At 31.4% G+C, this 27,640-nt stretch overlaps 6 protein-coding genes and 2 long non-coding RNA genes across 15 annotated transcripts in view; 6 read left to right on the top strand and 2 right to left on the bottom strand.

Annotated features, from left to right (window-relative positions):
- Positions 1–837: 837 nt before the first annotated feature.
- Positions 838–5,509, bottom strand: LOC110119888. Its single transcript, XR_002308406.2, has 3 exons — positions 5,386–5,509; positions 1,299–2,404; positions 838–1,190 (listed from the first exon to the last, which is right to left on the bottom strand). It is a non-coding gene; the product is annotated as an uncharacterized LOC110119888 (long non-coding RNA).
- Positions 1,169–4,087, top strand: LOC125386322. Its single transcript, XM_048412076.1, has 3 exons — positions 1,169–1,300; positions 2,215–2,420; positions 3,020–4,087. Exons 1-3 carry the CDS (start codon positions 1,205–1,207, stop codon positions 3,348–3,350), a joined length of 633 nt encoding a protein of 210 aa, XP_048268033.1. The 5' UTR covers positions 1,169–1,204; the 3' UTR covers positions 3,351–4,087.
- Positions 3,468–7,181, top strand: LOC100652016 (intraflagellar transport protein 46 homolog). Of its 2 annotated transcripts, none has more exons than XM_020866622.2 (5): positions 3,468–3,589; positions 4,595–4,833; positions 5,003–5,194; positions 5,345–5,923; positions 7,136–7,181. In XM_020866622.2, exons 2-4 carry the CDS (start codon positions 4,619–4,621, stop codon positions 5,919–5,921), a joined length of 984 nt encoding a protein of 327 aa, XP_020722281.1. In that variant the 5' UTR covers positions 3,468–3,589; positions 4,595–4,618; the 3' UTR covers positions 5,922–5,923; positions 7,136–7,181. The 2 variants fall into 2 exon arrangements, with proteins under 2 accessions (XP_020722281.1, XP_048268032.1); XM_048412075.1 differs by having other exon boundaries at positions 3,489–3,589; positions 4,267–4,833.
- Positions 7,152–11,177, top strand: LOC100651223 (H(+)/Cl(-) exchange transporter 7). The gene is made up of 12 exons (XM_003400846.4): positions 7,152–7,310; positions 7,575–7,682; positions 7,869–8,067; positions 8,138–8,391; positions 8,479–8,656; positions 8,721–9,245; positions 9,312–9,481; positions 9,550–9,729; positions 9,820–10,029; positions 10,100–10,345; positions 10,430–10,510; positions 10,582–11,177. Exons 1-12 carry the CDS (start codon positions 7,152–7,154, stop codon positions 10,681–10,683), a joined length of 2,412 nt encoding a protein of 803 aa, XP_003400894.1. The 3' UTR covers positions 10,684–11,177.
- On the bottom strand, positions 10,860–13,468 carry LOC100647477. 2 transcript variants are annotated; one of them, XR_007226358.1, is made up of 3 exons: positions 13,335–13,468; positions 13,241–13,248; positions 10,860–11,065 (listed from the first exon to the last, which is right to left on the bottom strand). It is a non-coding gene; the product is annotated as an uncharacterized LOC100647477 (long non-coding RNA). The 2 variants fall into 2 exon arrangements; XR_007226357.1 differs by lacking the exons at positions 13,241–13,248; positions 13,335–13,468 and adding an exon at positions 11,689–12,209.
- Positions 12,571–16,688, top strand: LOC100651896 (protein PELPK1). Of its 5 annotated transcripts, none has more exons than XM_012316374.2 (2): positions 12,571–13,335; positions 14,472–16,688. In XM_012316374.2, the coding sequence occupies exon 2, from the start codon at positions 14,690–14,692 to the stop codon at positions 15,956–15,958; it is 1,269 nt and encodes a 422-aa protein (XP_012171764.1). In that variant the 5' UTR covers positions 12,571–13,335; positions 14,472–14,689; the 3' UTR covers positions 15,959–16,688. The 5 variants fall into 5 exon arrangements, with proteins under 5 accessions (XP_012171764.1, XP_012171760.1, XP_012171762.1 ...); XM_012316370.2 differs by lacking the exon at positions 12,571–13,335 and adding an exon at positions 13,881–14,016; XM_012316372.2 differs by lacking the exon at positions 12,571–13,335 and adding an exon at positions 14,025–14,225.
- Positions 16,689–17,272: 584 nt separating this feature from the next.
- On the top strand, positions 17,273–20,226 carry LOC105666476 (diphthine methyltransferase). The gene is made up of 4 exons (XM_048411983.1): positions 17,273–17,483; positions 18,842–19,441; positions 19,500–19,629; positions 19,863–20,226. Exons 1-4 carry the CDS (start codon positions 17,273–17,275, stop codon positions 20,224–20,226), a joined length of 1,305 nt encoding a protein of 434 aa, XP_048267940.1.
- A 758-nt stretch (positions 20,227–20,984) lies between these two features.
- LOC100649150 overlaps positions 20,985–27,640 on the top strand; it is a 43,072-nt gene continuing 36,416 nt past the window's right edge. The window contains exon 1 of one of the 2 annotated variants that reach the window (XM_048412070.1): positions 20,985–21,151. The gene's annotated coding sequence lies outside the window, so the exon portion shown is untranslated. The remainder of the gene's footprint in view (positions 21,152–27,640) is intronic. The other variant, XM_048412071.1, reaches the window with a different exon arrangement.

Genomic DNA, 27,640 nt, shown 5'->3' with positions numbered 1-27,640 from the left:
CATTCCTCGAACGTGTAAGCCTCAAAGCTTCATTCAACGATAAAGAATCGTAATCAGCTTGTTCCTTTATCAGCGTAGATAGATCAGCATAGAATAGGCCAAAAAAACGGTGCAACCATAAAACGCACACAACACTGTCTGCTCTATCGGATGTTCAAAATTTTCCCTTTAGCTTTTTAATTTCTCAGATAATTTAATATTGAAAAAGACAAGAAAGGAAGAACTGAAATCTATTTATGAAAGTGAAAATGATACCTCGAAAAAGTTAAAGTAGGGAAGAAAATAAAAAATAAAAGTTAAGAAGCTATAAAGAACTTATGGAAGCATAGATTCTTATTAACGAAAATCTTAGACATGGTGTGATTCGTGGAAGATGCTAACCAGATATACCTGACACGTGCTTGCTGCTCACTCATATGCAATAAACGTGAATTGATAATTTAGATTAGTGGGAATTGCTGAGATATTTTTTGATTACACGGAAGATTCTCTCGACGTGTTTGAAATTTCATAACTTTATCTCATCAATTTCACTTTCGATCATAAATTTAAAATTTTAATTATAGAGTAAAAAATTCTTTCTTTACAAATTATATATGTCAGATACGAAGTATATATAATACTCACATATTCTTTCTTTATAAATTATATATGTCAGATACGAAGTATATATAATACTCACATATTCTTTCTTCTAAATTTTTAGGTAGATCTGCCAAGATAGCTGCAATTCGATATCTGTTTAACGATATATTTTAGAACACCCTTTGTACAGGGACGTAAAACGGGAAGTCTGGCAAAGGAGGTTACTTTATATGCAAAAGTATAAATCGACAATCAATAATAAGATTTCAATATTTTTATTATAAATCTTCTTAAAATAATATATACATAATTCATATCAAATTTTGCTTTCTCTAATATAATTCTTTTATTTCATTTATTTGAAATCACATGCACCTGTATGGGTTAGGTTTAGTTTATACAATGCTATTTTAGATTTATTATATATACAAATATCTCTTGAATACTATAATATTTCCTATATCGATTTCTATAACAAATGACAGTGTAATCTTAAATCGCGAAGCTTTTGTCAAATTCTCGGCAGTAGGTAGAGCAATGTGAGATTTTTCTGGCAAAAGATAGTCGGACAAATTTCCACTGTATCCGCGAGAAGACGAGGGAACCTACGATCGAATTTATGATGATCAATCAGTGGCAATCGATGATGGACAACCTGAGTGACATTTATTATCTCGTGCGGTTGATAATCCGTCAAGTTTCCATATACTTACGAGTAAGATCGCGTGATTAACCTCCTTATTACAGGAACAACGGAACATCCAAATGTCAATCAGTATGATAGAAAAATAGCTTTTTTAATTTAAGTAATTTTTCTGTAGTATTTAAGAAGAAGAAAATAACGTCGCGCTTATATGGGACATACCAAATTTGTGACCCTTATTTATCATATCATAAGTAGAATCCAAAAATCCCAGTTTCAAAGCGCAGAGATCATTATTTTACGACTTATGCGTATATAAAGTTTGTGTATATTGCATAATTTATTTGGATACCATATTGACTTTTATCGATAAAGTCATCAACAATAAATGATACTAACCTCTCTTGCGCATCTAATCTTTCGCTGATTTACTTACATCTGACACCAATATGATTCTTAATAATATTAATGGAACCTAACCCAAATCAATATCAATTCATTCTGTTGTCCTTTCATTAATATTGTTGTGTTATAAGTAGTCACGAAGGTTAGTTTTAAGATTCGTTATATCTAGTTCATCTATTTGTCTTTGATTTGTATTTTATGTTTTATTTTATATATTCTCGGTAAATGTCATTGATGACTACTTTACAATGTAGACAATGTAATAGAAATTAGAGTAAATTGTTCTAAAATTATCTGAAAGTCTCATAGGTCAACTTCAACAAAATGACACCAATTGATAGTTAATCGAGCTCTTGATGATGTAATAAATCATGTATGTCTCCAAGTAAACACTGCAATATGCATAAACTTTACATACGCATAGTTCTTAAAATAATGAACTTCGTGCTTTAAAACTAGTACATACGTAAATATTTTCCAACCTTACTTGTCAAAAAGTGTGAAGTATATGTTGTACAAAAGAAAAATCACAAATTCGATGTGTGCCCTAAAACAAAATGTCAACGTTGCTCTTGTTCTAGGATGTGATTCTCTATAAAGTCTTCTGGATGGCAACAAACGACAACTTCGATTCTTCGGATACGAAACTTCGTATCACATTGAGGAATATTACGACAGATGTCGTAGCTTTTTCAGTCATCTGTGCCGTTCTTTTTCTCCTCGTGGTTCTCGCGTCCAAGTATGAAAAGGATGAAAACCAACTTTTTACACCTGTGGGAATAGAAACGTTAGTTTATGCAATGAATTATTATGGTAATTATCATAGTGATTGATGCAACAGGAAAAGGAAATGGATAATCGCGAAATTGTCATTTTAATTTGAAATTTTTGCTAGTCTAGTGGGAATAGAGTCATTTGATTAATTAAATGGCAGAAAAATATTAGGGTACAAGGACGCATAAGAACTAACCCTATTGTTCTGCTGACTTATTCTTCACGCTTATATTCTGTGAAATATTTTCTTTTCAATTTCTGAAATACTTGATTCATAAAGAGTATGAAATACACAGAAAATAGTAAATACATATATCAAAACTAATACAAAATATTTAAATACTATTTATATCTCAGTAATATTTATTTAAATGTAATTTTCGTTTCGGGTCATAGATCTAAATATAATAATAGGGTTAAGTAAAACGTTTTTAATTTTTTAATTTTTAGAAATTAAATAGGCATTCTTTCTAATCATCTATATGTATAATCAACTCTACTTAGCAAAAAGAGGAACTAATAGAGTTGCTCTATCCTACATAACCCCAATTAAAAAAAAAGAATCAAAAGCTTCTCAGTGTGCAAGTATTAATTTTTCCAATTTATTTGTAGAGTCACAGTAGATCACCCACAGGATCCATTCTGCGTTTCAAACACGAATTCCAATACGACAAACTGTTCCCACGCTTGTGGCGATTCGATATTACCGCGCAGACGAATTTCAAAGAAAAATTTCTCCGAGGAAGACATAATCAGGGTTCATTCCTGTAGCGAGAAAAGAACCATAAGGATTCCAAAGAAATCGATTTTTGGCCTAACCATGAGCCAACCACAAAATTGCCAAAGTACCCAAACCACTCGCGAAATATTCCATAAAAACAACAAAAAATGGTTGATTAGACGGACAAGAAGCGGCCATATTTATGGAAAATATCCTGTATAGCTAGAATTACAATAATTTTTGAAATTTTCATTCATCTACCTCAAGAATGCACAGAAAACTTGGACAACGTGAAAAAAAATCAAATGAATTTAATTATTCATAAAAATTTGCATCCGAATGTTGAAACCAAATGCACAACTAATCATAAAGATAGTGAATATCGTTGTTACTGTTATGTGCCTCAACTGTTTAACATTCCAGACAATTAACGATGGTTTAAGATTATCACAAGAGCGCAGGTAATGAATCATTTCTCAAGAATCAATTTTCGACGTGAGCTTTGAAACAAATGATTAAGCATGAATACTTCTATGTTTATTAATACCCATCGCAGATCACTGTTTGCCATTTTTGTTTCTCTCTCGCTCTTCTTTCTGTTTCTTTCTTTTTTTTTTTTAATTTATTTAAGCTACGTTAATTGATTTATCTCACGAGACAATTTTCATTTTTTCAGAGATATATCGTTTTACAAAGATTTTTGAAATTTTATTTTTAAAATGTTAATATTGTCTAAGTGTACAAGTTTGTAAAACGTATTTTATTCTGAGGAAACTTCTGTAATTGGTTTTTGTAAGGATGAATTGTTATTTACATGAATTTTATACATTGCTTCGTATAAAATTTTATTTACATTCTTGAGATTTTATTTCTTTCATCGTTTAATTTGTTACTATTGTATAACGTGACGTTTGTATATGCAGTGTTTGTTGTACGAATAAATATCGTTTGATTTTCTATGTCTGTTCGATTGATTTCGTCAAAGATGAAATATTAATTTTTATTGAATGCGTTATCGATGAAGAAATACAGCTGTATCTGATAAAAAGCGTCAAATGTCACTAAGCTTCTTATATTACCGGTTATAAAAACTATATACTAATATGATGTCGCAGGCTTAAACTGATTTCGTTTCTAGGAAATATTGATCGCGCATCCGTTTCGATAATCTGTCGATTATTTCTATTTCTGTCTAACATATTGTACTGATACAGAAGAATATAAGCCGCATATTGTTATTATAAATAATTAATTATATAAACAAACATATCTCGCTTGCGCGCAAAATACGAATATTCATAAGAATATGTTTGATGAGAATAATCAAGCCTGCGCTCATCGATCCACGACGAAACCATGGAAACAGCCAAGGCACAGAAATCAAAACAATCTTCGTTTGAAACACCGATTCCTACCAACGATTTCACATAATTGTTTCCTCGGAAAATCGTTCTGAATTTTTCAAGGAAACGGATACTCATTTTCGAACAATGGATATCAAAGATAGCAGCGACGAAGAAGAGATACATGATATATCAGCGTTCACGAAATTCGACGAGAGTATCGAGGTACGAAACGCTGAGGAGATACAAAGTCCAGTGAATCGTAGGCCTTCCAGTTCGAGGAGACCCAGACAACATCCGATGAACGAGAGCCGAAGTGCTATAGGAATAAATTCACCTCGCGAAAAATTCAATTTCCGAAGGTAATTCAATCAAGGATTAATTGGTACAATTCTTTAATAATTACATTAATAGTATTATAGATGTGAATTTTCACCTACTATAATTGTAATTTTGTTATTTTGATCGCAAGATTACAAATGAAATGAAAATTATATTTTCTTTAAAACTCTTGCAATAAAATATTTACAGATACTCGGATCATGATAACAGCTTTGGGAAATCCATGGGAATCCATAGTGATCCATCAGACAGTGAAGAAAGCGATGATGATGATATTCAAGGAACGAGCAACGCTCAACCCATTGAAATTTATAATCCTAAGGATTTTGAGGATTTAGAGGTGTCTACTGAGATGAGGGAATTATTTCAGAACATAATGAGGTATCATCGATCACGCCTTCTTAATCCATCGATCTTTTATTGTCTCTTAAACATTCTCCTATCTACTGCAAAGTACCTTGTATACCATTCAATTCTTTTACAGTAATAGTAATTGACGTAATAATAATTGTGTTATTTATTTTTCATCAGGTATACTCCGCAAAAGATCGAATTAAATTACAAACTCATACCATTTATCCCCGATTACATCCCAGCAGTGGGTGACATAGACGCTTTCATTAAAATCCCACGACCAGACGGCGTAGAAGACAAAATCGGTTTAACAGTTTTGGACGAGCCTTGCACCAATCAATCTGATCCAGCTGTCCTTCATCTTCAACTTCGTAATCATTTACGAAGCGGAGGAGGAGCGAGACAAACGGTGGTTAAAAGAATCGAAGATGCAGAAAAAAATGGAAAGTCAATCGAGAAGTGGATCGAGGATATAAATCAGCTTCACAGAAGCAAACATGCTCCCGCAGTTAACTTAACGAAACCGATGCCAGACATTGACTCGTTGCTTCAACAATGGCCACCAGAAGTTGAGGACAAGCTTAACGAAGTTGAATTGAATTTCACGCAATTGGACTGTGAACTACCAGAACTTATCGATCTTATATGTAATCTTTTGGATATACCATCGGAAGAGAGCATGAGATTGGAGGCATTACATATGCTCTTCACGCTTTATTTAGAAGTTCGAAATGTCAGAGCGCAGAAATATTAATTGTAAGGAAGGTTTAAATGTACTGTGATGAGGATATAAATAGGGAAATTTTACACTAAATTTAATTTAATTTAGTTCGTAATTATTACTTGAAATAAGAATTTGATAACTATTTTGTATCTAGAATAGCTCAAAATACGAGGAATGTATTTTAAACTTGTATATATGTATATGGTAGAAAAAAAATAAGAATAACGTATTTCCCTATTTATATACTGTTATCTACAATGGAGGTTTGATTATCAATTTTATTTTATGAGGAATAATAATTTCTATCAATTGTAAATCATTATACATAGTTAACAATAATAACGAACGTAAAAGTTTACTTCCATATAATCTGAATACCATGTTTCCACTCAATGGAAAGAATTTACATCCAATTTACGCAACTACCATTTTAGATAATGTAATCAGAGACCACTGATTTACGATTAATTACATATAAAAGGAAAAGTATTTCGATTATGACAACATCATTTACACAACATATTAAACAATGTCAAGTACATAATACATTATGATCAAAGAGAAATGTTTGACAAGTGAAAGGAAAATAAGAATTTATCTCAATTTTCCTTGTTGCTCAATCTAAAACCGGAAATATTATAATATCATATATCTTTTCCTTATTACTACTTTCCTTACATTTACTATATAATCACGCTTTTTATCTTACAAATTGCATTCTTTTCTATTCCTACTTCCAGTAATTTTAATACATACTATGAGATTTAAAATATTTCGACTTTCCTCGTAGGAGGCGCTTGTGCATTTTCTTATCCAAATAACAAACTTCCGGTTTCACGAAATAATAAATTGAGGGTTTCCTAATTATTTTACAATTTTTACATTCCTACAAATTTCTTTCTTAAAGAATTTAGTCTTTTCAAACCAAGTTTTTTGAAGATACGAATAAGACATCTATTATAATATGACACATACTATGTGTATATATTTAAAAAAAATGTACATAACCTTTGATCAAATAATTATAACAAATTCTGTAACAATGAAAGTGTAATTATAAGTTGAGCACCGCTTTCATTGAACATGAATCATAGTATTAATCACGTGATTGACAATATGTATACATAATACATATTTCTTTTCTTTGTATAAGTTTAACATGCGGTAACAGTGCGTAACAACGAAGTTGTATCTGTATTTAAACGATGATTTTTCTTTTTGTACTTTGTAAAATTTGATTGCAGTGACAGTGGTTGAAAAATGATGGACACTTCGACGCATATAAATGTGATGATAAATAGCAACATCGATGACAGTGTTAACAGTTGCGTGAATGATGAAAATGACACGGAGAAGCTACTGAAACCAAGAAATAATTTTGCGTCATATTCAAACGATAACATTAACATTAGATTTCGGGTATGAAATATGCGATAATCTGATAATGACAATAATCTAACGGCAAAGTGTATCTCTTCAAAATTTCATTCTTACTTTTTATTTGCCACTATGAAATAACCTAGCTAACACCTGTTTGCTTTCACACTATTGTGTATAAACACAAACTCTTATCTTTTATAATGTTGATAAGATAAAAGAGATTCTTTCATATGAAAATGAAGTATTGTATAAGTTTAGAATTTTATAATTATTTTTAATGTTTTAATCTTGTATTTTTGACAGAATGTAGCATCACTGAGTATTGGGGAAACACTTTCCAGTAATCCAAGGAGGCTTAATGTAGAAGAAATTCCTCCCGGTGCTACTAATTTCCTATCAACTAATTACGAGGTATTTTGTCTTTGTGATATATACTTTGTATATAATTTTCTCATTAATGCTTATAATTATAGTTATCTTTAATTTTGATGAATTTTCTGCATCAATCATTATCAATATCTTATCTTAAAAGTAATTAAATTTCAAGGAAATATCATATGTAAAATACATCTGCAATTTTTATTTTTCTTCTTTCAGAGTTTAGATTATGATTCCTGTGAGAATTATCTTCTTCAAGACGAAGAAAGAAAGAAAGGCTACAAGTTTATAGTTAAGAAGAACTTTGCCAGATGGTTTATTTTTTTATTGATAGGTATTTGCACAGCACTTATAGCTGGTTTTGTAGATATTTCTATAGAAGAATTATCAAACCTAAAGTATAGTTGTTTAAAATTGTGTATCCTTACTACTTTATACAAGAAAAAAATATACATATAAATTTGATTGTTCCTTACAATTAATAATAGATGTAGATCAATGTGTAACAACAAACTGTTTATGGCTGCCATATCTACTATGGTTAGCCTTAAATTTTGCACCTGTTTTAATAGGTGCTATTTTAGTATCCTATATAGAACCTGTTGCGGCAGGTAGTGGTATTCCACAGGTAAAGTGTTATTTAAATGGAATTAAAATGCCTCGAGTTGTTCGTATAAAAACATTAGTAGTAAAAACAATAGGAGTAATTTGTACAGTAGTTGGAGGCCTTGCTGGTGGAAAAGTAAATATTTTTTATTACTATCTCTGTAATATAATTTACTATAAAAATACAAAAGTCTTTCAATAAAGAATAAAAATAATATTCTAGGAAGGACCTATGATACATTCTGGAGCTGTGGTGGCAGCAGGAATATCACAAGGCAAAAGTACTACATTCAGGAAAGATTTTAAGGTATTTCAATATTTTAGAGAGGACCACGAAAAACGAGATTTTGTGTCAGGAGGTGCAGCTTCTGGTGTATCTGCTGCATTTGGTGCGCCAATTGGTAAGTGTCAAAAAACATAGTATACATAATACAAATATTAATTACTTGATTAAAAATAATTTAGGAGGAGTATTATTCAGTATCGAAGAAGGAACCAGTTTTTTTAATCAAAGTCTCACATGGAGAACATTTTTTGCTAGTATGATTACAACATTTACGCTAAACATCATCCTTAGTACGTATCACGGACGACCTGGTGACCTTTCTTATCCAGGCTTACTAAATCTTGGAAAATTTGAAACAATTCCTTATCAGATTTACGAAATTCCTCTATTTATGATAATGGGAACAATTGGTGGATTTTTGGGCGCTTGTTGGAATCATCTAAATTATAAAATCACCTGTTTCCGTTTGAAATATGTAAAACAGAAATGGTTAAAAGTAATAGAAGCTCTTGTAGTTGCTGCACTAAGTGCAACACTGGGTTTTAGTATGATTTATTTTCTGAACGACTGCAAACCATTAGGGCAAGATCCCACGAAATTTCCCATTCAAATGTACTGCAAGGAAGGTGAATATAGCGCAGTTGCAGCTTTATGGTTCCAAACTCCAGAAAGTAGTGTACGATCTTTGTTTCATGATCCTAAAGGTATGCTGGTAATGTGTACATATATAGAACAACAGAAGATGTATTTAATCAATTCTTTGTTTGTAGGTTCCCATAATGATATTACTTTAGCTATCTTTGTTGTCCTCTACTTTTTTCTGGCTGTTGCTACCTTTGGTCTGTCCATGTCTAGTGGACTGTTTATTCCATCCTTGCTAATTGGCTCTGCATGGGGTAGATTAATCGGATCAGGCCTTGCAAAAGTTTTTCCAAATTGTGTAAGAAACGGTTGTGAAAATAAATTCAAAATATTACAGAAAACATGAATTACCGTAAATTATTGCAGGTCGTTTTAGATCCTGGGAAATATGCTTTATTAGGTGCAGCTGCTCAATTAGGAGGAGTAGTTAGAATGACAATAAGTTTAACCGCTATACTAATAGAAGCTACTCAAGGAATATCCTTTGGCTTGCCACTTATAGTAGTTCTTATTATGGCTAAATGGGTTGGAGACTTTTTCAATGAGGCATGAAAATATATTATATTACTCTGTATTTTTATGTTTTAAAACGTCTATGTATTACTCTAATAATTTTTATTATTTTTTATTCTATAGGGTATATATGATATCCATACACAAATGGCTGGAATTCCCATATTACCATGGGAAGCCCCGCCATTATCAAACAATATATACGCCAGTGAAATAATGAGCCACCCAATAGTAACACTAAAAACTGTAGAAAATGTAGGACATATAGTAGAACTTCTTAAATGTGTCACATTTAATGGGTTCCCTGTAGTTGATCCTCCTAATAGTGATGAGGTACCGAACATTATATTATAAAATATCAAAAAATTTATCGTTTTGTTATATCTATTTTTTTTTATTCCAGACTGAAATACATTCGTATGGACGATTTCGGGGACTAATTTTACGTTCCCAATTAATAGTATTACTACAAAATAAAATTTTTAACAGAAACTTAGAATATTGGGAAAAATCATTAAGTGTTAAATTGTTCAGAAAAGAATATCCGAGATATCCAACAATTGATCAAGTCACCATAAGTGAAGAAGAAAAGACTTATATGATAGATTTAAGACCTTTTATGAATCCTTCTCCTTATACACTACAGCATGTTAGTATTTTGTTAATATTTTATCTATAGATTATTACATGACAGATCAAAAGAATGTACTTTTATTAATCATTTCATTTCCAGTCTGCGACACTACCACGAGCATTTAGGCTCTTTAGAGCTTTAGGTCTTAGACATTTACCTGTAGTCAATGATACAAATGAGGTACTAACAATTAATGTATTCCGTACAAAATCTCTACTATAGAAAAACTGTGGTTTTTAATCTTTTTGTAGGTAATTGGGATTATTACAAGAAAAGATGTTGCCAGATTTAGGATATGGGAACATAGAGGAAGAATGGGTCTAGATGAACTTCTAATTACCAATAAAATTTAATTTTATCTTTCTTGACATAAAATTTAATATTTAACTTATGTAAAACAGTTTATAATAATATTATGTACAAACATTATGTTTTTATATAAACATAGAAGAATTTTTATATTTAACTTTTCAGTAAAGAAAATCTAGGTATTACAAAAAGAAAGTAAAGAGACGAAATCAACCAAAGATACAATGCACATAATATTAATTATTTATAAATAATTGCCAACCTAGCCATGACCATAATTTAAAAAACAGATACACTGGGATAATGATCAACGATAAAAGAAAATAATATTCATATGTTGAAATATACATTGGAATTAATATCCTGTTATAATCACCGCTACAGATTATAATTCATGTGATCGAGTATTCAAGACCTATGTACAACCTGCAACAAGAAAAAGATATTTTGTAGAAGTTTTCACTTCTTTTACTAGTATAATTAAGTCTCTTAAAATGATGGATTAGATTCTAGAATAAATTATCCAACATTTACTATTTATTATGTTCAAATTTATACACAATATTTATATATTGTAGAGTATCTACAAAATACAAATATTTTAGAAAAAGTAAGGAACTGAGAAAACAGTTTGTATCCTAAATAGTTACGCCTTATATATACATATACATACATTATACAATGTCTTATCAAGAACTTTTTGCTAAATTAATAATAATTTTTATTTTCTCTAGTATATGTCTATATCTTAATATAAACTAACTTGGTAAAATTTCTTAACAAATAAAATTGGCAAAGATTATTAAATACTATCAGATATTAATAAAATTATATTTTGCGCACTTCCCGCATAAATGATATCAATATCTATAAAAATTAAAGATGTAAGAATTGTCGCCAATTAATTCCGAGTTCCTATTTCGGGAATAAATCACCTTGAGATAATAATATGTGCACGGCAAGAGAATACTATCTCTGTCTAATCTGCTATAAATCGTGGCTTAAAAATTTTTTCGCGAACAATAAAAAGATTCTTAGTCAGATCTTACGTGCAACTATGACGATATCTTCCTCCTCATAAGTGTTCATAATAATTGCAAATATTTGAGAGCGATAAACGAATGAAAGGCATTAGGATGCATTAACGCAATTGTTAATACGGAATTAATTATAATTTATAGTCGAAATGCACGTAATTCGAATATTTAACGACGGTATCCACGACGATTCGCCATTTCAATGATTGGTTTCTGAATTATCCACGCTTGCGCGTACATCAATAAGAAAAAGAGAGGTAAATTCAAATAATTTTATGGGTGATTTTTTTTCTAAACTGTATGCCATTATTATTATAAATATATATTGTTATTGGAAGACGGCATTGTATGTAAATTGAACGAAATGAACAATTACAAGTGGAGTAGAAAAAAAGCTACTTTGCAATTAAATAAACAGGGTAATTCAATAAAAGAAAAGAAAAAGAATAGACACAGACTATTAACAAAACCTCACGAAACAGAAGAAGAAGCTATAATTCGGAGATTTCACGATGCACAAAGAATGGCAAGATTTCGAGCTAGAAAGAAGAAAGCTTTGGAGGATGTGGAGGCACTTAAGACAGAATTAAACAGAAGAAATATTACTTTTGAAACTGTTGACTCTATTGTCTCCATAGCAAAAATGAAACAACTTCAAACATATTTCCCTATACAAAATCCATCAATTGTACATTCAGCCTGTGAACAAAGTAAATATTCCCAATTATTGAAAGTCATTGAAGAATTAGGGAGGAACATTAAATTAACATATGCTGGTAGTAGAATTTCAGTAGAGAGATTAAAACTAGGTATCATAAAAGCCAGGATGCTGGTAAAAGAATGCTTAATGGAAACAGAAATAAATTCACAGCAATAACTAGCAATATATAAGTAGACATAATATTACTTATTGTTATGATTCTATTAGAATGCACAAATATCTTATTTAAATTTTGTATAGATAAATATAGCAATATTACGAGAGTAATACAGAGATCATTTACTGTTTGAACAATAGCAATAATTGTGAGTGTTATGTTCATAGACGCTTCTCTTCCATTAACAAATTATAAAACACAAAAAGAATTACCTTCACTACTGAAAAGGATATAAATGCTATGCAATACATGATCATTAAAAATAAAAAGAATTCGTTGATATAGTAACAATAATACTCCATATAGGTTATGAAAAAAACACGTGTGAATAACCCTTTTACATACGAAAAATAGAATTTAATAAAATTTGTCGAAGATTAACAATGGTATTCCAATTAACAATAATGCCCATATAATTAATATATGAAAACTTACTTCTGATATAAAAAATAAAAATTTACTTGCTTAAATTGAACAAACTAACTCTTCACAAATAAAACACGTCGGCTAATTTATCTAAATTCATATTGGCAAATACAGAAACGATAGAATTCGAAATAATGCCAATTGTCTCATAAGTTAATCTGTATCATTATACTCAATTATCATGTAACAATTAAAAAGCGTTTTGCAATAAAACTTCATTGAAAACGTATCTTCCCGGCAAGTTGACCGTTAAGTCTCACCTTGTCGTCTGAAAGAACCGAAAAGAAAGCTCGTCAACATTTTCTCATTCTCTTAAAGGAAACCGGTCTTCCGAATCGTGAAAGAAAGACTTACCGTGAGTCGAATATATTCCTTTTTCAAGAAAACATTTATGATGTATTTTTGTTAATCGATGGAAAAAAGAGGAGTCGTATCGTATCGCCATTCGCAGAGACGATAGAAACGGTCGAGCATTCCAAACATCTTTGTAGATTCTTTGGAGACAATGTCGTATATTTTAAGACGCGGCCGGTTTTGGTCAATTGTTTTGCGGTCTCTCAGGTCGTACACCTGTCCGTCGTGAAGTTGCAGACGGGAGTAGGAAGGGGTTATGGTCAATAAACGCAACCACGTCACACGCAGCCTATCGGCGACCCCGCTTGGCCCCTTAAAGTGGCTCCGAACGAAAATCTTACATGTCGGCCGATATTGCTTTTGTGCGTTTGTCTGCGATATATCTTAAGAAAAATCGTATCAATTCACCTAGAAACAATAACGACGTATGTGTTTCACCATAAAGAAGATGCTATTATAAAATGGCAACGGTCCAAGACGTGATTTAGCCTCGCACCGGGTTAATCGTGCGTTTCAGTGAACTGACCGAATTGCATCCGCCATTGTTGTGATTGGTGAATGTTTCAGAGAAGACGGCGTTCTTAGATTGACGCGCATGCGCGTTGCGTACTACTTGACGACGCTCTTCTTTCGAATTTTGGGGAGACACACGCACACACACAAAATCGACGCGGGGGCACAGGTAGCAGAGCACGCACACGCACGATATAACACCTACATACATACGTATTTCGAAAACAGTATTCGCCGCTTGATTTTTGCGCACGTGCTATGAAATTTTTTCGAGCTTGTTACCCGCGTCTTTTTTAGACATACCAATTAATATTCACGTTATTCGCTTTCTATACGTTAAATAAAAGCAGTTCGAGCGTTTCTTAAGAGAGAGTCCAGGTTGATGTCATTTTCTTTCCTAGTGCAGACAAAATTTTTAAACGTTATTATTGTTAATCTTGTTTAAACGAGAATTTTCGTAAGTTCGTAATCACGTCATTCTAAAATTTAATCGCGCCTAAACAAAACGAGTGATAACAATGTTTATTGTGCTTGATATTATGTAAATGAAGCATTCTTATCTTTTATGGAAATGTCTGATCAGATGTATTCTAACCAATTTTATGATTTTCTTTTTTATTGCAGATAATTTCCAAAGTAAAGGAGTAATAACAAGGATCACTTTATATATGAAGAAATATGTAAGAACAATTCGTAGAAATAGCAAAAGGAAAGCAAAGTTAGTTACGCTTAACCAATAACGCATGCACAAAGTATATTTTCTGAAAGGTTTGGTATTTGAAATTGACAAAAATGAGAGTCTATATAGATGATGATATCCATACAGTGCTTAATTGCATGTTATGCCTAAGGCTAAGAAAAAATCTTACCTTAAAAAGGTAAGAGAAATGCGTGAATATAGAAGACAAAAATTGAAGGAAGAAACATTAGAGGAACGTACTATTAGATTATATACTGCTGCTGAGAGAATGAAGAACGCTAGAGCTAAAGAGACAGAAGAGCAGGCAGCAATAAGAAGAATGCAGGAAGCTCAGCGCATGGCCAGGCATCGTGCTAAAAAGAAGCGCTGCTTAGATGAAAACTTAGCAAGGGAAATTTCGAAAATTGCTGAGTTGTCTAAAATGCCAGATGCAGCTACGATAGCTCAAATGTCAGAGATGAATATGAATAAAATCTCTGCAGAATTGAAACAAATGATGGAAAGAGGAAAAGTACCAGAACATATAGTTCAAATGGCTCAACTTGCGGAGTTCAGCAAAATGACTGAATTGAATAAAATGTCTCAGGATATGGCTAAAAGATACGAGATGGAAAAAATGGCAGAGTATGCCAAGACAACAGAATACATGAAGATGCAAGAAATTGCAAAGATGTCTGAGATTGCCAAGATGAACGAGATGGTAAAGCTCTCAGAAATTGCTAAATACAACGATATCACGAAAATTAACGAAATTGCGAAAATGAATGAAATGATGAAAATGTCTCAAATGGCAAAAATCAATGAAGTTCAAAGAATGAATGAGATAGCCAAACTTAACGAAATGGTGAAGATGACAGAAATGGCGAAATATAATAATGATATAACAAAATTAAATGAAATTGCGCAAATTAACGAGATGGCTAAAGAAATTGCAAAGATGAATGAAAAAACGAAAATGACCGAGATGATTAAAATAGCAAATATGCAAAATGACATTACAAAGATGCCTGAATATTCGAAAATGGCAGAAATGGCAAAATTAACCGAGTTGGCTAAATTAAATGAAATAACGATAACAAAATTAAATGATCCACCACCACCACCAAAGGTACCAGAAATTCCTCGAATCCCTGAACCTGTGATCACTGTGCCAAATCCAAGAAATTTGCAAAATGTTCAAACTGTTCAAGTAGCGCAAGCTAGCCCATCCAGTACAATAAACTTTCCTACTGTGCCTGGTCAGGGTAAATATGCTCAGTTACTGGTTATTATCGAGGAGCTTGGAAGAGACATTCGCCTTTCTTATGCTGGAAGTCGCAGTGCAGCTGAACGCCTGAAGATGGGTATTCAGCATGCTCGAATTCTTGTACGAGAATGTCTACTGGAAACAGAACATAACGCACGGCAATGATCTGCCGATATACTTAGCGATTAGATTTTTAGTCGATTATTTTATAAAGTAATACTATGTACATTGTATGCAGTACAACAGTATATTTTAAAGGGAGTGTCTTAGCATCCACAAAAACGTGTATAGAATAAATAACAATTATTATTTCCTATTACATGATCTTACTAGTTTGTATGTTTAATAAAAGAAAATATGAGCAGCTAGTTGTTTTAAATAATGGAAAGATTAAGAAAGTAATATCTGTATAATTTAATATCACTTTCAATAATCAATGAAATGATTTATGATATGCACTTTTGTGGATGCCTAAAGAAAATTAATCAATCAATAGCGCATAATATTGAATATAAATTAAATGACATGAAAAAGATTCGTTTTTCACTTTAGTTGATTATTTTTATTAGAAAGAATGTAAAGATGACCATTTTCTATGCAAAGATTCAAATTATGAAGGAATTATTCCTTCACATTAAGTTCTCGATTAGTGAGTAGGAAACATAATATTAGGCAGGGAGAATTTGTACACTGTGAAGAGCCTTCATTTATATTTTCTAAGGAAAGTTTATTACTGCATTTTTTGGTTGAAACATGGGTACCTAGTAATTACCTACAATATACATGCAAGGAAAAGAAATTGATCAAACAAAATGTACCTACGAAAAGTATAATCCTTGAATATTACCGATTGCAAGGTATAACTAAATAAAAAAAAAAAAACAGTTTTGTACAATATTGTCTATTGTTTTTATACCCCTAAATCAAATTTGTATACGTATTTGTAGTAGAATGTGTAATTTGAATTTGGCGCTACATGTAATGGAATGTAGTTTCTAGCTTTTCCGTAAAGCGCTGTTAAAATTTCAGATACGTGTATATATGTATGCGATAGTATGTACAATAGCGGTGGAGGATAGAAGTCAATAGATTTAAGAATTTTTTGAACATTGCGCTTAATTTTTATTTGTACTTATTTATTTACCGCGTAAAATTTAACTAACGTATTCGTTAAGGTGAGTTTCATATAAAATGTAAAATATAATTACATATTTAATTGAAGGTTATATTTATGTTTATTTTAATTTCACTGATCATACTAAAATCTTCTCGCATGATTGTCTTCAATTCTAAAAATTGTATTTTTTATATAAACTACATTTGCTTTTTGTATATTAAAAATTAATATATTTGCGAGATATAAGTAGTACATTGATGAAATTGTAACAGTTGTCTTGTGATATCTAGCTTATTATAACTTAGATTCTCTTCATAAATTATTTGTTAGGATATTTATTTAAAAAAAGACAGTTAGAGAAGATGGAAGAGGAACGAGGAAATGTAGAAGTTTCAACAAAGGTTACAGAGCCATTACTCAATGTACCAAATCCAAGAGCTCTTCAACAAACTATTCCTTCTCTACCTGGTCAATCAAAATATATACAGCTGCTTAATGTCATAGAAGAACTTGGTCACGAGGTTAGACCTACCTATGCTGGCAGTCGTACTTCTATAGAAAAAATTAAGCGTGGTATTATACATGCACGTATCTTAGTTAGGGAATGTTTAATTGAAACTGAAAAAAGTGCTCGTCAATAGGGCAAAAATTTAAAATAATTTTTACACATAATAATCTGTAACTGACCAAATACTCGAGAAGTATTTAACTATAACATAAAGTATCTTATATATTTTTTGCCAAAGATGATGCTGCATATGCATCTTAAAAAATGAAAAAATCAGATAACAATTTATCTACCTCAAACTTCAAATTTTAATTGAACAAAAAGATCATTAGTGTGAATAATAGTCATTAATTAAACATAGGAAGTAATTTTAATTATTTTTTAAAAAATCGTTTAAAAATTATGCATCATTATATATTTATTTTATAAAGTAACAAATTATTTATTCCTTTTATATTATCAAAGAGTACAATGGAAGTAGCCATTAGATGCTATAGTTTATTAGTTACAAGGTAATTAATTTTATGCGAATAATGAATACATAGAATATTCCATAGCCAAAATTATTCTTTTATATATAGCCCCTGATAATAATGACTGATTATAAAAATGTATCTGATAATACATTTTATATTAAGAATGAAGAATGTATCAATTTTATATAATAATTTTAAAGTAAAATTTTTAATTACGTTATTGATAGTACAAATATATTACTCAAATGCAATGAAGGTAAATAAAAACTGATGAAATCAAGATACAAAGAACCAATATAGTATTAAATCTTAACAGTATATATTTAGAATAAGATTTGTATAAGTATATTGTGACGTACTTAAATAACTATGTGTTATGAAAATATTTAAAGTGAGAAGATGAAAAGTTCCTATAACATGTAAATGATCTTTGCTCAGAAATGTATGAATTTACTACGTATAAGAAATGATGATCATGTCTTGTTCCTAAATATTAATTATGATATGATCTCAATAATAACAACACACTCAGACCAAAAAGTACAAGTTATATGTATGTCAAGTTTTCAATGCAAATAAATAGATCAAATAGGGTTTTTATAAATATTTATCACAATTTTTTATACGTTTATCAGTAATATTTAACAGAAACCAACTTCATATCAAATGTCTTCAAACAAATTTTTATCTTTAATAAGAATAATAATAATAGTAAACATAATTAAAGATAGCAATACAACATTATATACAAATGTAATTGCGTGCAACCTTACAAATTTTGAATTTGTAATAATTTAAATATTGTATGACATATTTATATATAGTTTTCATTAATTGTAATATTTATACAAATAAAGATTTTTGCGTGTGAATCCCATAATATCTCCCTTAAAATAATTTTTATGTTTTTAGCTTAGAACCTTCAAATTTATCATTTCGTGTTACAGATTACAGAAAGTCAAGCATGTTCCGTACTTTGGATACTTTCGATACAGAATTTTCCGCTGATTCAGTTGAATGGTGTCCAATAGATTCCTTCAAAGATGTATTTGTTTGTGGAACGTATCAATTAATGAAAGACGAGAATTTACCATCCAATGTGTCATCAAAACGTTTAGGAAGAATTTATCTATTTCAAATTGTACAAAATGGACGCTTAATAATATTGCAAAAATTAGAAGTACCCGCTGTATTGGATATGAAATGGGCGCATGTTACATCACAAAATAAAATTTTACTCGGTGTTGTAAACTCTTTAGGGCACTTACAAATTTATCAACTTAAAAATGACAACGAAAAGATAACTTTAGAATTATTAGTGCAGAAGAGAGTTGGCGATGAAGTACTTGCATTATCTTTAGATTGGTGTACCGGAAGATTGATGAATGAAGTCAGTTTAAAAATAGTAGTTAGCGACTCAAAAGGTTTCGTCTCATTGTTTGAGTTAAACGAAAATGAACTTAATGAAATTAATTCATGGTCAGCACATGGATTTGAAGCATGGATTGCAGCTTTTAATTATTGGGACACAAACATCATATATAGCGGTATGGAAGTAAATGAAATTAAAATTTATTTAAAAAATTAACAATAATTATATTTAAGGTGGCGATGATTGTAAATTTCAATGTATTGATACAAGGACAAAGACTCGGGTTTCAAATAAAGTTCACGGTGCAGGCGTTACAAGTATTCATAGTAATGCAGCGAGAGAATTTTTATTATCATCTGGAAGGTGCTGTAAAGTTTAAAGTACACTAGAACTCCATTTATCTGAACTCATTGAAAGATGCAATAATAATTCATCGATTCTCTCCGCTATTTATGATTTTCCGTTCATATAATAATTTATATTCAAATAAATGGATTCAGTTAGCAGAAATTCATAAGTCAATAAATGAAGTTCTACTATAGAATGGTAATATTAATAAGATAACAATTTTGAATAAAACTCTCATAATGTTTTAGTTATGATGAAATATTGAGATTATGGGATACGAGAAACTTAAAGCAACCAATTTCAAATATCAATCTGGGCGGTGGTATTTGGCGTTTAAAATGGGATCCCTTTGAGCGGAGATATTTGTTGGCTGCTTGCATGTATAGCGGATTTAGAATAGTCGACTGCGAAAATACTGAAATACCGTCTGTTATTAGCGAATATAATGAACATGAAAGTATAGCATATGGGTGCGATTGGAGTTACTTAAATAGCGAAGAAATATCAGGACAAATACTCGAAAAAGAAACGCAATATGCATTTCTAATGACTACTTGTTCTTTTTATGATCACGTTTTAAAATTATCCGCATTATATTTAAAGAATAACTAAAGAATTTTCAATAAAGAAGAACTGAAAATTTATATATCTACAACAGGTAACTTTTATTTAATGTGTAAGGTTCTTCTTTTATTCTCTATAATATTAATCATTTTTTATTGTATTATTTGTTATCCACAGATAAGAGAAGGTTAACCTATTAATCGGTAGGCTCTAATTTGTGGGATACAATATTTTCTTTATTTATAAACCTCGTATCATTTCTGTTAATAAGTTATCTCATATTTGCATTTGCAAAAATGAAGATTGATTAAATTGGAATTAATTTCTCTTTATCAACTCTTACTTTCATAATTATACTAGTTTTTTGTTAAGAAATGTTCCGAGAGATTAATAAGTTAACGAAAACAAGTCAATTTCAGCTAAATTGGTTTCAATCTTTAGAAATATACAGTAATGTAATATAATTTATTTCCAACAGAAATGAAATGAGACAAAAATGAAACTATTATGCCCAAAAGATTGACAATTTAAGTGACGATTCAACTCTTTCCCAGTTAACAAGTTAATTAAGACAAAACAGATATAGCTGGGTTTTAATCTTTGGAAATATAAGTATGACATAATTTATCTTTGACATTTGAAGTGAGGCGTAGAGATAATTATTATATGCAAAATATTGGTCATTTAAATACTTAGTAATGTCTTTCCCCGTTAACAGGTTAAATTTGAAGAGTTACGAAGCATGCGCAAGAAAAATTAAAGGATCCCGGTATCGCGTCGCTATTCGATGAACGTGGAATGGTTTAGAGAGTCGCTGGAAGATGGCAATGTGGCAGTGCGAGCTGCATTTCGCCGCGGCCAGTTCGATAAAAATCAGTCGTTCACAGGGGCTGTTTTGGCGTGGTGTCAGTGCTGTGATTTCTGTGACGAGTTCGCGTTCAGTTCCGCGGTAAATTATCAGTGATTAGTTTCGGTAAGTAAATTTTTATTTTGTCGAAAATTTCAATTTCTACATTCATTACCATGATCCATGGCATTGTGAATTTTTCTTGGCTCGATCAGTAAAATCAGCTGTGGAACTGTGCACGTCCTGTCCCTGTGGAATGACCTAGAAAAGATTTGGCGCGTATCCTTGCAAAATTTTCGGCCCCTTTCTCGAGAATCCTATTGAATCAAGGTTAGAATATAACGTTTGACTGATAAACTGCAGGGAGAGCAGAGCGACAGTTTGATTCCCCAGTCGTTAGGGACAGGCCGCTTTAGGAGAATTTAATCGAGTTTCGAGACCGTCGTTGGTCCATCGATTCATTAGCGAATTCATCTGAAAACTGTGACCATTCAACGAGCTCTTCATTCTTTAACACAGTTACATTTTTTCGATCATTTTACCGAACCGAAATTGTAGTTTCCTAACGTTGAAAAATACCTATAATTTGGAAAATATTTGTAAAATCCATTGGTCTGTAAGATAAGAGATAGATTAAAATATAAAAATTGAAGAATCATAGCAGGATTCAATGCAGATTCAATGCATCACGCTACAGTAACAATTGTTTAAACAATAATTAGATCTTTTACATACATATAAACATTTATATCTTTGACAAATTTTATATGACTTTAAACAAATTTCATATTCTGTTGTATGAATAGAAATTTTCGAATGACTGTTAAAATTCTACAAGAAATATTCATGATGCCATCGTGATTTAACCAATTGTTTTTGGGTGGGGTGAATCTACGAATTGAAATCATTACTGATAAATTACGAAACAATTTCGTTTATTCGTATACATCAAATTTAGTTTCATATTTCGATCCTATCAAGTTTGTTTAATTAAACGGAAAAATGATACATTGGTGCCATTTTTTCTTTTTCGAACGCACAAGTGTCTTAAGCTTGAATCTCACTTGACAGCTAAGGTTCTTGTTGGATACGGTGAAGGTTACTCAACACCATATTAATTATTCTCCTCAGCTTTTCATCATTAATTTAGATGCAATCTAACGGTCTCTTGGTTCTGTACCACTATTTACCCATTCTTTAATTCTTTTACACTCGACGAATAATTCTATCAGGTAAACTGTTCTCATTTCTCACATTAGGGGTCTAGATTATAATCTGATATTGTAATTTTTCTTCATCATCTGCCTCATTGTTCCAAAACGTCGATACTCATAATCTTATGTGCGTAATTATTTTTAAAATTTATTCGAATTGTACAGGGACACTGAATTTATCGTGATGGCCATTAAATCACGTAAATTGTAGAATATCTTTGTAGATTGATCTGACAGATTCAGAAATATTCCAATCTTTCTTGTGATATTTTTTATAATGGTATAACTTTTTCTTTACTTTGACTCTATGTTACAATATATCGATTAGCTTTGATATTATTGTTAGTTGATTTTCTAAACGATGGCTATTCTTTCAAAAGGATATTGGTCAGGGTGAAATAAAAATAAAATACTTTGCAATCATTGTTTTCAAGGTATGAAAGATATATTAGAAATATTAGAATAATTAAAATGATCAATTCGTAATTTTTCATGCAGATTCTATAGACTTACATCGTTTATTTATATTTTTGAGTTATTTTTTGAAAATTTTCTGTAATACTTTTTAAGTGAAATTTGTTTTATATTGCATATTTTTTCATATATCTTTTATTTCGATTTCTTTATTATAAATTTATTTACTATTAATCCTGAGGTCCATTCAAATTGACCGCGTAAAAAGGTGGCGTAACAGGACTATTAAATTCTGCCTTTTTTTCCCTATCAGTTATTAGTATGTTTGCAGGTTATGAGATCAAGGACGAGCGAGATGTAGACATCGACCAGAAATTATATCCTTTATGGTGGTCAAAGCTTATCAATCTTTCTTTCCGTTTAAAAAAGGGGCGTTGTCTTTTAGGATATTTTGGATAAAATCGCATTCGACAATTTCGCTACTTCTTTCTGATGGAGATAAAACAGTTTCATTCTTTTGCATGTCCGCGATGACGTATCTACGTGCCCATCATGTATATAGTGTATGTAGTCATATATATATGTATATATACATAGACAAACGTGCGTGTATATGTGTGTAGGATACTGTTTAATCGATTTTGTCTTGTACCAACGTTATCGCATGAAAACGAAACGGTGTTGTCGAGAAACCGACATAGAAATAAAAAAATATGCTGTATTTATGTATTATGCAAAAGTATTTATCATTCGTGCATTATTTTATCATTTTAGAAGAGATATACGAATGTTCGACGATTATTCTATGCAAATAGATGTAAAACAGAATTAATTATGCATGTTTCAGACATGTATCTTGCATCTACAGCTACTATCGATAAAATCATCGATAAATATCGGTAATTCGACATATCGGTAATAATTTTACCTTAAAGATAATAATTATACTGTAATATATTGTACGTTGTAGTTCAGGCATCTAATGTTCGATTTATCGATATTATAGCGATAACTAATTGATAGTTACACATATACTTATCGTTCTGATATCGATAAATAGAACAGAGATGATTGAAGTGATTTGTTTTGTATCCTTCTTCAAATTAAGATATTATTGATATGTCGATAGCATTTTGCTAACTTCATTCATATTTTCTCATGAAGATCAATTAGTGCATAAATAATTGCATTAGGAAAATCTGTGAAACGATTTAATTGAATACATCTGGATAAATTATCTTATTATACACATTCCGTTCCTTGTTGAATTTTTCCTCTTTAATATCTCTCATTGTAATAAGGATTTAGAAAAATCCTTCGCGTTGAAACATTTTTTAATCAAAATGTTTGGAAAGTATCTCTATTGAATCTGCTATATTAATTTATTGTTCGATACTCGTACACTAAGTTTTTTGAACTTCTCTCTTATGATTGCATGATGTTTTTTCTTTCATATTTCGTGCGTATACGAGTAGAGGCATGGTCCACGGCATGGGAAGGAAATGACGACGGAAGGGGGCTTCTTGTCTAAGATTCCTCGGTATGCGGAGCTCATTAAAATCGAAATTTTTTAATCGACGGACGCCTCGTTAATTAACGAATCGTTGGGTACGCGATTGGAAGACTGCACGCTAATATAAGGATTATCAGGGAATTTTAAATCCCTAGACATTAATACTGCCGTACTTATTTTCGTAAAAATTAACCGACGTTATTGTTGAACATCATAGGGGCGATTTGGAAGCTAATAAACGACTGAACAGATATTTATTAGAAAATTAAAATCTTGCGAGAGAAATCTATTGGGGGAATAGCGATCTCTGCCTTCATAAATTAAAGAAATTTATTTTTAATTGAATATTGTGTATAACAGAGTGTTAATTAAAAATTATGTATCATAGAATAATTAAGAGATATACAGGATAAAGAGAGTTTAGAAAATTAGAAATCTAGTAACTGTATGTGGCATTAAATTATTGTGTGTTATTTAATTTCAACTTTCGAGAGATTCACGTTCAGAATTAATAATTTTTGTATCTACCCACCGTGTCCTTAATGTTTTTTAAATGCGAATATACGACGTTTAAGAATCATCAACTTCACATTACGTTGTGACGTAGATATCAAATCGAATCTCAGACTTGCAGAATTTATCATCAACGGCGAAGGGGGAGAGGGGGGGCAGATTGAATTAGGAAACTTACTAGGTTTATTACTGGGGCGACGACTAACGGAAAATCAGAAGCTCGCGAGATTTACCGCTGACGCACACGAACCGATCTCTCCTACGTTGTAAATTAAATTCCCCGTTTATGGAGAAATATCGTGGATACATTTTTATTCCGCTGCTCTATATGATCGTAACAAGTACGAAAATAAATTTATCCGACATATCCAACGAAGTCTAACAAACATCTATTGAAGAACATTTATTCGTTTAAAACAAATTAGGGGAATAATCTTAACCAAGATTAATGTTATTAAGAATATACAATGCCGGATAAAAGAAAGTTAAAAATTGATGCATCATGAACATGATTAACTGCTGTGTTAAAAATTGCTTACCATACCATGGTTATTTATTTGTTGCTCTTATTAAATATAAATGCATCTTGTAAAATTATAGTGTCTCTTTATACTTCTTATTCTATAAACTTTCTTCTATCGCTACTGTATTTATTATGAAGTAATCTTAGGATTCAACAACCTTTTTAGTTTATGCTACCGCAAGAAATTTATATTACAAATTTTATTATTAGAAGAGTACGAAAATTTGTTCGACTATCTATATTCAACATAGAATGTATTTGATTATGTTCGAATAATTATACGCAATCGTTCAGTTAATATTTTAATATATTGTTTCTTAGGGCCTCGACTATTTGACAAAATGAATAAGAAGAGGAAATAGATGAAACAAGCGTTTGTACGATCGCGACGAATTGTCCAGGAAACCGAATCGCTCGCTGGAATTGCACGTTCGTTCGTTGCATCCTGCTCTGCATCCTTCACGCGTCACGGCGATTCGTTTTTTCGCTTTCTGCGTCGTTGCATTCTCGTGGACGATCCGTCGGTTTGCCACGCGTGTGCGTCAATGAACACACGTGTGACCTCCGGACGATTCTTTTCCGGCATTGCCTCCTGGAGATTTTGCTACGATCAGACTTTCTTGCAGTTTACAATTTTATTCCCTGATGAGCAGGCAAAAGAGTATAAGTCAAATTATGGTCACAACAGCATAAGTACGCTAATATATTCTACATTAGTGTTTTTTTACTTTATTCGAATTATTATTGCAAAACGTTTCAACCCTGCGCCTGCTGTATTTCTGGGCAATTTTTCATTCTTCTCCATATCTTTGTTGAAATTTTAGCACTCAAAGACGTCTCATTCGCTTCTTTCGTACGTCATTTTAGGCGTTGACGTCTTCTAGACGCAAGGAATTATACGTAATTTTATTTTAAACTAGTGGGTTGGCAACTAGGTGATTGCGAATTTTGTCATTAGATGACTGGTAAAGACAAAATCCGCAATCACTTGGAATGGTATTTTTAGTGCGTATCGAGTTCCATTTCATTTGTATGTCAAGCGGTTAAAACAATCAAAGTAACGCCTAACAATATTCTAGAAACTTGGAAGAGCATTCAAGAATTTTTTGGGATTACTTAAAACACAGAGACCTAGAAGAGACTGCATGGAATAAAAGATCCAGTGTGCAGACGACAGTAAAAATACAGTTGCAGGCGGAGGGTTAATTGTCACAAACACTGTTTGGTCAAATAAATATAAGTCAAGCTGGGATTAATATAAGAGCCAACGTTTTTAAGAAAAGAAGAAGGTTTCTGAATCGAGTATCATGTACATGTAGTCTTGTGTAAATGTAATAAGACGAGGTATACAGTGAAGGACAGAAAAAAACAGAAAAAAACTTAAAGCAGAGTTACAATCGATAAGGGCAATTAGATTATAAATAAATATAATACACATAACTGTCTTCAACATGACAAAAAATGCTTAACTTAGTACAACAAAGGTACCAATAATGTAGTGTATGTAATTATTATACATAAATATGAATTTTAAACTTTCTTCCTGTTTGCCACTGTATGTTACCAAGTTTTACGTTCAAAATCTAACACCTTATCTTACACTGCACTTTAAATGTTATAGGTGCTTCTCTACAAAGCTAGTAATTCTGACTTATACTCCTTCGTCCATCTATCAGATGTATACATATTTGAATTTAGTGTGGCTTCCAAGCTGAAATATATATAAATTCGCACAGCAGTCTACGTGTTAACCGCAATGACTGTACAGAATTTTCCTGTGATTTCGTATCCTGATTTTCCATCGTCACTAGAACTCTAAACTACTTTGTGATGCTACTGTTCTTCATTTTTCCAGGCGCGCGCGATTCAGGTCAATCTACGTTCACCCCGCGAAAACGCCTTAAAAGTTTGCGGAAGAAATAGGAGGAAAAATGATGGGGCCCGCGGTAAATCCTTCGAATCTGGGTCGAAGCATATTGTCGCCAAGATGGTGTGATTCCGTTACGCAATTTTTAACCGGCAACAACAGCAGAAAATTCTAAGGAAGATTTATTTATGAAGCACGTTCGAAACTGGGCCATTGATCTTTCTCGTGGAAAAATGAAATCACTAGAAAATATAAAACAGATTTATTATTCCGAGTTTACGGTTTTCTTCCACTTAGAGTTAGACTAATCGGGTTACTTTAACTGGTATTCCTCTGCTTTCCGGGTTTCTTTTCACTTCTACTCCGCTATGAGATACATAATGCATCGGGTTATTAACTGTTATGCTAATATATCTTCTTATTTCTGTCGTGGAACTCTAAATATGCTAGAATTTTCAATACATATGTCGTACGTGTTTAATAAGTTTGCTCGTCTTTCGATTATATATTCCATATATATATGGAATTATATTCCACTTATGTTAGCTGGAGTGTTAGCTGTAGCAGAAGT

This window comes from Bombus terrestris, chromosome 14, assembly GCF_910591885.1.
Source record: "Bombus terrestris chromosome 14, iyBomTerr1.2, whole genome shotgun sequence".
Taxonomy (NCBI): domain Eukaryota; kingdom Metazoa; phylum Arthropoda; class Insecta; order Hymenoptera; family Apidae; genus Bombus; species Bombus terrestris.
The sequence above is the reverse complement of the archived record's forward strand: the minus strand, read 5'-3'. Positions and strand labels throughout refer to the sequence as shown.